The sequence below is a fragment of the Buceros rhinoceros genome, unplaced genomic scaffold (assembly GCF_000710305.1).
Source record: "Buceros rhinoceros silvestris isolate BGI_N320 unplaced genomic scaffold, ASM71030v1 scaffold8297, whole genome shotgun sequence".
NCBI lineage: Eukaryota > Metazoa > Chordata > Aves > Bucerotiformes > Bucerotidae > Buceros > Buceros rhinoceros.
In genome coordinates, this window is record NW_010422704.1 from 1 (window position 1) to 10,502 (window position 10,502).

At 38.7% G+C, this 10,502-nt stretch overlaps 1 protein-coding gene across 1 annotated transcript in view; it reads left to right on the top strand.

The window, feature by feature from the left end:
• Positions 1-3,793: 3,793 nt before the first annotated feature.
• Positions 3,794-10,502, top strand: part of BDP1 (B double prime 1, subunit of RNA polymerase III transcription initiation factor IIIB) — a gene marked incomplete at its 5' end in the record, with an annotated part of 44,424 nt that continues 37,715 nt past the window's right edge. Inside the window, 8 exon segments of the mRNA XM_010140140.1 lie at positions 3,794-4,358; positions 5,016-5,119; positions 6,138-6,197; positions 6,568-6,711; positions 7,587-7,720; positions 8,776-8,870; positions 9,455-9,509; positions 10,176-10,319. Coding sequence (XP_010138442.1) covers positions 3,794-4,358; positions 5,016-5,119; positions 6,138-6,197; positions 6,568-6,711; positions 7,587-7,720; positions 8,776-8,870; positions 9,455-9,509; positions 10,176-10,319 — 1,301 coding nt within the window.

Consider the following 10,502-nt stretch of genomic DNA (forward strand, 5'->3'; position numbering starts at 1 on the left):
TGGGCCACTGCCACCGGGAGTGGGATGGGCCTGGGGAGGAGGGAGGGCCCGCCCCCCCCGCCTTTCGGGAGTCCCCGGGGGTGTAGTGGCGACTGGCCCCCCGGGGACGCTTGCTGTCACTGCCGGACACCTCCTGGCTGTCCCTGTCGCAGTTTGGAGTTGTCTCGTCTTAAAGACCTCTTGAAATAGAGGGGCTGCGCTGCCCTGCGGTCGGTGCCCAGTGACAGTTGTGTGTGTGGTTATCGAACAGCGTCTTCTGGGTGTTCGACGCATTTGCAGCCTAAGCAAAATCTGCATTTCTTTACTGCAGCTGCACTGCAGGTGCCTGAAGTAATATATAAGTTAAGACTGCAGAGGAGGGGACTACTGTGGTCTGATACTCGGTTTTTCTGGCACTGCCACAGCAGGGAGCACCAGTTTGCTGTGTACAGCAAAAATTCTTTTCACTCCATAACTGAATGACTTTGATTTTGCATTCTCACAGCACTTCCTGTTTTGTATTCACTTCTTCATGCCTCAGCGAAAGAGAACTTTTTGGCTTATTTCTTTTTGATTGTGTGATTTTTTTTTTTTAAGTGCTTCTCATTGCAGTGGAAATGCATTGTAAAGTTGGTCCTAGAACCAGTCCTTCAGGACTTCCTTGTGGGTTAGCCCTGGCTGGCTGCTAAGCCCCACACAGCAGCTTGCTTTTTGCCCGATGGTGCGATGAGCAGAGAACAGGAAAGGCAAAAGTGTGGAAACTCGTGGCTTGATATGAGACAGTTTAACAATTGAAATGAAAGATGCACACACAAGCAAAGCGAAACAAGGAGTTCATTCACCCCTTTCCATTGGCAGGCAGGTGTTCAGCCATCGCCAGGAAAGTGGGTCTTCTTGCTTGTAGTAGTCACTTGGGAAGGAAACCATCATCACTCCAAATATCCTCTTCTGTTCTTTCTTCCCCCAGCTCTGTCTGCTGAGCACATCACCAGGTGGTCTAGAATATCCCTTTGGTCAGGAAGGGTTGGCTGCCCTGGCTGTTACCCCTCATAACTTCTTGTGCACTCACCACCTGCTTACCAATGGGGTAATGTGAGAAGAGGCTTGATGCTAGGCCTCTAGCTGTAACTGAAACAAGGATGTGCTATCAACACTGTTTTGGTCAGAAGTCTGAAACATAGCACCATATGAGCTACTGTGAAGAAAGTTAACTATACCCACCAAAAGCGGTACAGACCAATGTTCCTTAGCACATTTCCCCAGCTCTTCAGAAGAATTTTCTCGCTTCTTTTAATGAGTTGGTTTTGGATCTTATACGAGTACTTTTTTTAGTTGAAACTTGTCCTTGGTGCCATAATACAAGGTCTTCTCACAGTCTTCTGTTTCCTGTGTGAAACAAGAAATTCAGGTATCAGACGAGTCCTTAGTAAACCCACACGGCCTTTCATTCAACTTGTATCTTACATCTTTCATACTTAAACTTCTTTTTGCATTGTTGCTGATTCAGCAGACTTATTAAAGCCTACTGTGGTTATAATTTAATTGGTTCTTCAGTAATCTAAGCTTCCAAACTAGACACCAATGCTATTCTGAAAGGGAGAATATTCTAAGTCATCTATTCTTGTGGTTTGAAAAGTAGTCTTTTGCTATGCAAGGAACACGTTTATAAAATATTTGCCATAATAAATGCAGAAAGTATCCAAGTGTACAAAACCGTAAACCAACATCCTGCTGTTTTGAAAAAGAGCAGTTATAAGCGGTTGAAGACTGTTTGTGATGGAGGTTGTTCAGGTCAGATGTAGTGTACAAACCTCCTTGATTTGCCAGCGCAGTGAAGAGAGTGGGATGTGGCTAGGAAAGAGGTGCTTTGGAGACATGCAATTTTGGAAGGTGATACTCTTCTGAGAAGAGACACACAGACTGCTGGGGTGCTGGGGTGGGTTCCAGCAGTCAGCTGGAAGGAGAAGGTGGTATCCAACATAAAACTGCTGAGAGGCTCTCAGGAACTTGTAGTCATGCGAGCAAGCAGAAAAGGTACAGGTGAGAGTGGCATCTTTCTTGTACCCCTTTAGTCACTCTAAATGCCACTGACTGTCTCGTTCCTAAAGTTTTTGGTTGCTTTCAAAGGCATGTAGCAGCCAACTAGGAGACAGCAGGCCTAGGGAGATATTGCAGAATAGGCAGTATTAGCTTCTTGGGGAGCTAGATGATGCATTTTAGAGATTGGTGTCTCTGAAGATTCAGGAAGAGTGGATTTGAAGGAAGTCACACAGTTTGCTTTCCTGAGTGCAGTAATTGGTGACCTACAGCACAGTGTGTTCGTTGTGTGATCTGCGAGAAAACTAAAGGCAGATGCGAAAATATCTGGCGTATTTATTGTTCCAACCTAAGGCTGTATTATTTATATTCCAACCTATTCTGTTATAGCTGCACAAACCTGTATCTGCAGTATCAGTTACTTTGTTTTGTTTTCTAAATGCCATATAGGTTTTGTTGATTATCAAGGATGGGATAATTCTCTGAGATTATTATTTTGTTTTTAATACAGTTTCTGTCAAATTCTATCTCTTGTGGCACTCTGATTAAAAACTCCATAAAACACAAGTGGTATGGAGAAGGTGAATGAAAGATTACTTTTCACTGTTGCTTGCTGTATGAAATCCAGAGGATATTGAATGAAACTTTCAAGGATCTCGTTCAAAACACACAGACAGGCACCCTGTAGTAGACAGGCTGCTGAAGGGGTGTTCTGCATGATCCTTGCTGAGGGGTGTTCTGTGCGCTAGAAATGTATATGAACTCAATGTGGGACAAACTGATCCAGCCATTTAACAGAGGCCATTAATACCAAAATGTCATCTGCAGCATTTGCCTGAGTTGCTAGACAGTAACTAGGGAGGATTTGGAAAAGTTTGACTCTATGTTTATGCTTTTCCTATATTCCTTCAAAGGTACTTGCTTCTGGTTACTTTGGAAGATGGCTGGGTAATCCATGGGTGTGGTTGGACTGATGCACAGAAAGAGGGCACAGTTCCAATGTGAAATTAAAAAAACTCTTTATGACTCAGCTGTAAGTCTGCTGCAGTCTTACTGTGAGCAGCAGCCAAAGAGCCAAACACTGGAGGAGTGTGCAGATTTAGGAAGACCGTAATGGTTGGCAATTTAGCTTGTACTTTGAAAATTATTTCTGTGTAAGGGATGGAAGAAATACTTAAATAAGAAAGCTTTCTAGGGAAGCTAAAAGTTGTTGCCTCTAAAAGGCTACTTTTGGTGTGTTACATATGCGCAGTAGAATAACAGTTTGCTGAAGTTTTTTTGGAATTCGCAGTTTGTGTATCATCTACTTACAAATGCAAAGAAGGAATGTTAAGATTGATTGTAGTAAAAATCATCAAAGTACTTGTTGCATATAGCTTTATTAAAATTTTTTAATATGTCACCTGTGTTATGCATTATTTTTTTATAAAGCTTTGTTGTAGTATGGTGTTTGGTATTCTCACCTGAAAAGTAGAGAACTTTCTAAAAAGGGGTGGGGGGAAGGAACATGTGAGTTTAGTGTTATTGGTCAGCTAGCTTGTAACAGTACCATTAATTAATAGTAATTAGCATTGGAAAATAATATACCAGTTCTTATAGCTGATTACTTTATGAGGAAGTATTAGCTTCAAGTTGATTCTGACATGGATTCTTGTATATAACTGTATTGTTCTGTAGACTTGTGTTTATACTGATTGGGACATAAACCTATATGGAAAGTAAGAGTTACAGATCTGTCACTGTCAGGTGTTTCAGGAGACTCTTTTAAATTTTCCAGCAATGACAAGGCTGATAATTCGAATGATGTTGGAGAAGCTAGTAAACCTGCAGAGATGCCTACGCAGAGAAGAAAACGGATCTCCACTATGCCCAATCTTGTCAAACCCAGAGCTGGACCTTCAACGGCTCAGCGTTCTGCATCAAAACTGCAGAGGCGAGCATCACAGGCTCCAGCATCACATGGCAGTGCTTCATTTCAGAAGGATTCCTCTCCATCAGAAAAGAGTAACACTGATAGCTCTTTGAAGTCTCCCATGCTGCCTGAAAAGAAAACACCTGTGCCACAAGTGCCGCAGTTTTCCCCACTAAAAAAATTGGTGAACAAAGAGCAAACTGTAGGTTTAGCTCCTCAAAAAAATGATGATACCTTGCAGAAGAATGTACCCTCCCCACTCAAGGAGAGACCCACACAGGAAAGATCAGGAACACAAGAAGAAAAGTTACCAATGAGAACTGCTCCTGTAAAAGAGAAACGAGTATGTTCTGACCGTGAAAGGATCCTCAAAGCTCGGAAGTTAAGAGAAATGCTGAAAGAAGAGCTGAGGAAAGAGCGGATGGTAGGTGTCCGTGTGGAGCAGTGCTTATCTGTGAAGGGCAAAGATGTATGATTCACCTGACATACATTATCCCTTCACAGTGCTGCTTTGTGATGATCATCAGCTGCTTACTGCTAACAGTCTGTAATATCTCATAACTCTGTATGGGTTTAGTCTTTTTATAAGCAGTAGTAGCACTGTGTTCCCTCATAACACAGATTTCATGAGAAATTGTATATTTTCATTTGATTAGACCCATAAGCTTTTTTCACGTGGCACCTACTATTATATTATAGTCAACATTCCAATTTTAAAAGTTTCACAGTTGGTAATGCAATGGGCGAGCCTGCTCTGAGAAGCTTAGGATTTATCATCTCTTTTCAACTTGATTGTTGACTGAGTTCTGTAGTTTTAAATAACTTTTCACTTTTACTTGTGCCTAGTATTGAATTTCTCTAAGGAGGTATGTCTCTTAAGAGTTTCTTAAGGGTCACTTAAGGTCCTCTCTGACAAAGGGATGCTCTTAAGATAAACTTAGTTCAGCTAAGTTATCTTAAGTTGGGGGAAACAACAAAAGTCTCTGAATGGGGAGCTTTGTAAAAAAAAAGAAAAATATTAATTTGTGAAATATAAAGTATTTTCAAGGTGAATTTAAGGTTTTTTTTTCTTTTTATGTGGAAACAGTTGAAACACAGGCCTCCAATAATTGAAGGACGTTCTCCACCAGATCGTACTAAAATGACCATGAGAGACTTGATATACTACCTGCCAGAAAACAATCCCATGAAGTAAGAATGATTCTCTTTCTCTTTCCTTAGGTTAAGTGATTTTTCTTTTTTTACTAATTTAATAATTGTGAAAAGGAGAATTCTTAAATCTGGAGCATAAATCTACAGCACAGATGCAGTATTGTTGCAATGGTAACAAAAGCTTCTAGACATTTTCACATCTACTCAGTCTTCATACAGAAATGAGAAAGGAGATTAGTCTACTTGTGGAAGTACAAAAACATGAACCTGTCCCCAGTTTATCTCTGTACAAATGCAGAATAGTAGAAAATGTTTTTGTTTTTACTAGCTGCTGTTAAAATTTTTAGTTATGGTAGGGATGTTAGGGACTGCCTGCTAAATATAGTGGACTACAGGGAGCAGAGCATTTCTCCTTCCTGGGTGCTGAAGTGCAAAACACAGTGCAGGACACACGAGGTCTCTCCATTCCACATGGATGGATGTAGCTGTAAGTTTTGCCAGTAGCAAGGCTGAGCAAGCACCAGGAAGTGCACATACACAGGGAACACTAACACAGCGGGTTGCTGAGGCTGCCACAGACAGAGCAGGACAGTTTTCCTGCAACTGCCAAAAACAGTCACTGATTTTGGTAGTTCAGCTGTCCAAGTCCTCTTATTCCTCTCAGTAGCAGATGAGTTTTCTGTTACTGTCTGTTATTAGCTGCTTGTTAATGTTTGTGTGCTTGTGCATTTGTCACTTTTCCTGTTATTTTTTTCTTTTACACAGGATGGTCTTTAAGTAGGTAATGAACCAGGTGCTGTTATGTTCCCTGGACCCTTACAGTGCATTACTGCTTGAAATACCTTTTTTTGTCCTTGCTTATAAAAAAAGAAAAAAAAAAACAAAATTCATTAAGCAGTGGTGATTGTTCAGTTATACTCAAGTCTAGATGTGGTACAAAGAATTGAAAAAAGGCTTTGAGTTTCTTTGTCCATTACCCACTAAAAGCAGGTCTTGTGGAATGAAGCAGAAATGTAGCTGCACAAATGTTCATCTGTAGCTTTTTGTGAAATTCTAGGTCTTCATTGGCAGAAGAAAAGAGAACAGAAAAAAATTCTGCGCTGGCTCAAATGAAAGAGTAAGTTGGTGATGGAAGTACTTATAGTCAAGAAGTTTTCTTGTATTGTTAAAAAAAGCATATTTCTGTAGTATTACTAACAGTTTAGGTCTGTTTTTTCACTGTTTCAATATCACAGCCCTTATTTGTATCAAATTTTAATTTGGGAGGGGGGGGTTGCTAAAGAGCATTTTGCTTTCAATATTAAGTTTTTTGATTTCTCCATTTTACAATAGAATGAAAAGCAGATTCCAGAGTTTATGTATTGACTGACTTGCTGGTGGCTTGCATTGCTGGGTGGTTCATTAAATTGTTGAACGTCTGGTATATAGAGCAGCAATTGAAAACATCAACAAAAGTATTATTTTTGCTTGGTCACTTAAAATTGTAGACAGGAAGAGAAAAGTACTCCTGATCATGAGGAGGAGGAGGAGGAGGAAGAAGCAGAGAATGGGGAGGAGAGTCAGGACGGTCCACTTCTAGTTCCTCGTGTGAAAGTAGCAGAAGATGGTTCAATTATTCTGGATGAAGAAAGGTAACAAATTCTGCGCCTATCTCATGGACAACATGTACTACATTGCTGCTTAGTTTGTGAATAGTCACTTGGGACAAAGACAAACATGAGTGTGTTTACGTGTTGAGAGTTGAGCTATCCTGACTTTGGAAACAGAGCAAATATGTGGCAAAATATGAGCGGTAGTTAGCTGCATCTCAGTAGTGGCAAACCTTCTTTATGAGAGATCCTTCTGGAGAAGACAGGAGAATGCATATTGACGAATCCTGAATATTTGTCAAATTTCCAAATGTCTTCTATTTAGTTTTAACTTCTTCATTTCTCACAGTTGCATGTATCTGCTTACTCTTACTCAGTTGTCAGTATGATTTGCCCCAGTTTTGCATCTTGCTTCTTGTTGCTTTATTCAGCTGTCAGTATTTTCACTAACATTGCTTAGATTATGGCTTTGTTAAAGTATTAAGTTATCAATTTGTTGAGTTCCCCAAATATATTACTAGCATGAGATTTAGACCATGGCATAAGGATAGAGGAGTCCTGGTAAAAGAATTTGACAGTCTTATTAAAGGATATGGAAAGGCTCTTCTGGTTTTGCCAAATCATTTTCTTGAATGTTAAGAAGGCAATTTAAAAAAAATATTTAATTTTGACTGGACTATATCTTATAAAAAGGGAAAAGCAAATTTGCTTGCACAGGCTGAGTAAAATATGAGTAAGATAATGATTTCTTGCCACATTCTCCCATTAAAATACATGTTAATGTAATTATTAAATCTGACTACACAGTACAAACTCTGACTTGTGGCAGGAAGAAATCTGAATAGTAGGCTTGTAAATGTCTCCTGTGTGTCTTCTCAGCAGTATTTTCAAGTAAACCTCTGTGTTTGCTTTTCCAGTTTAACTGTAGAAGTTCTAAGAACAAAAGGTCCATGTGTGGTAGAAGAAAATGATCCCATCTTTGAACGTGGTTCTACAACTACATATTCCAGCTTCAGGAAAAGTTTTTACACAAAACCATGGTCAAATAAAGGCGAGTATGTTTTTGTTTCAAGTTTTGAGTCTGCAGAAAAATCTTAGTTTTCCGTCTATGCTTTGTACTCAACCATTTGCATTTCCTGTAGAGTAGAAGCGTCTGCTTATGTGTGATACAGTCTCAACCCTCCAGACTCTTAAAACAGAGCTCTGATGATTCCTGTGAAAACTGGCATGTTTAAAAAATCCTGTGCCTTCTCATATGCAGGCAACCTGTGAATTTTTTCTGTCACGGATGTTTAGGTGCTGTGGAAATGCTAGTCTGCCTTATCAAAAGTGTAACTCTGGATTCTGGTGTCCAAATATTTGAGCTCTGTATAGAACAGGCAACACTTATGACTGAATTGTTTTGGTCGGAAGAGACCTTTAAGATCATTAAGTCCAACTGCTAACCCAGCACTGGCTAGTCCACCACAAAACTTCTTAACAGTAGCTTTACTTATTTATTCCTGCCTGTGCTGTAAGAACCTGTATAAACCATCTCTGTGTGGGCTGATTTCAGTACAAGTGGACAGCTGTGTTTTTATAAGTGGTGTTTTTATTAGGCTTGCTCTGAATTGATGATTACTTCTAGGCTGACAACACTGTGCAAGACTTCATACAATTGGAAGTGTTTCTTACAATTTAGAAGTGGTTTTTTGTAGATGGAAAAATTAGCATCAGAATTCACTGTGCTGGTTTTGGAATGCACTCTTTCACTCTTAAATAATAGTGAAGATGGTATTTTGTCACATGCTTTTTTTCTGATTTCTGTTTGTGGTTGTGTTAATGATAAACATTGACAATTTGATGATCGTTGGCTTTGATTTACTAGCTTTACGAAACATATTTCACATTCTGCAGTTTTACGATAGATTAGACAGTTCTTTGTGTTAATAGTTCATTCAGCAAATATTAGAGGCTCCAGCTCAGCTGAGCTTGCAGCTACGGTAGATAACCTTAATGTTATTGATCTCATTGCATTAAATTTGAAAGGTGTTTTTAATGTAGATAGCAAGAAGGATGGTTAACTAAATACTTAAGTGGGAGTAACTTTTTTTTTCCCCCCTCCAGAAACTGACATGTTCTTTTTAGCTATCAGTATGGTTGGAACAGACTTCTCCTTAATTGGACGGCTGTTTCCTCATAGAGCCAGAGCAGAAATTAAGGTAAAAATTAAAGCACTTGTTAAATCAGTTAAATGTCTTTTTTCACTTTTCTGTTTCTTGTTTATGATTATTAGAATTGATAATTTTTATGCTAATTGGCTCTGTAGCAATGCTTTTTTAATACCTGTTTCCAAGGAGTAGTATGTATCCGAAATGTTAGTATGCTAGGTTGAATTCTGATCAATGTGTGTAGTAAAGCTAGCATAGCTTGATGCAGTTTATCTTGGATATCTTTTAACTGAAGAATGCTGATAAGCGTAAGTGGATGTTTGGGGAGGGTCTTTTGTGTTACCTTTTCATGGTATCCAGCTGGGAAAATCTTCTGATATTTCAAACCCTGCTTAGATTGGAAGTAAGGACAAAGATGTCAAAAATACTAGAAAATTATGACTGGTGATACCTATTGATGATAGATTTTATATTTAAAAACAAAACTTGTGTTCAGTGGGTGTGCTTGTTAAGTTTTAACAACTTTAGTTGGCAGAAAATTTTGTTGCGTTGAAGAGGGCTTATCTTAATCTGACATTTTGTGCATTTGTTGTGGCATTTCTTACTGAAAAATACAAATATATCTTTGCTCTTAGAACAAGTTCAAACGTGAGGAAAAAGCTAATGGATGGAGGATAGACAAAGCTTTCAGTAAGTAAATGTAGCCCCCCATACAATGAGTCATTAAATGGTAGTCGTCTTTTTTCATGGTAATTTTTGTGCTTTGCTCTGCTCATATTAAATATAAGAAAAGTTTCTTCTCATAGGTGAGTTCAGAAGCTGGTGAATTTTAGGTTTTTATAACAACCAGGGTTCACAGTAAAGATTTTTAGATTTAATTTCTGTTTTTTCTATAAATAAGATTAATGCAAACTTTCCTATATGTATTCAGCTGAAGATTATTCTGATTCATGGGAATTTCTAGCACAGTTACTTAATGTTAACTGCTTCAAGAATCCTTAAAGGCATTGTGTGTTACTTTAATGAGCCTCATAAGTCCTAGAGCAAGATGCTAACACATTATTTGATAAGATGGTGCAATTCATGTATTTGTCACTTTTTACATTTTCTAAAATACTAAGTACTGTAACCGTTTTACTGTTTGTTTTTTAAAACCAAGATAGTGTAATTCATATATATGTTAACTCTAGTCCCTGCTCAAGTGATACGGAAAGTATTTTCAAAAAGAATTCTCTGTTTAAATTTATATAACCTTTGGTTTTTAATATCATAACATGTACTACTGATTATTTTACAAAGCAGAAGCTTGAAATAACTGTCATCTTTGAAATCTTGTCTATTTCTTTAATCTCATAGAAGAAAAGCGGCCCTTTGATTTTGAATTCTTTGCTCAGCTACTTGAGAAAGTCTTAGCAGATGAGGAAAAGAGGAAGCAAAAGACTGTTAAAAGCCAGAAGCCAAAGGAAAAGAAGCCATCAAGGCCTCGGAAGAAGCCAAAAGGTACTGCAAGTGGTTACTAATATGTTGCTACAGGAGAGGAAAAGTCATGTAGGGAATCCTTTCCTTCCCTGTCCTGGACAGGACAAGAGGATCCTGGCTTCACAGTCTAACTTTTTCAGGTGTAGTTTATTGTTGTGTGGGATGGTAATTATTGGTAGCATGAGGTGTGTTTTTCTTTGAGCA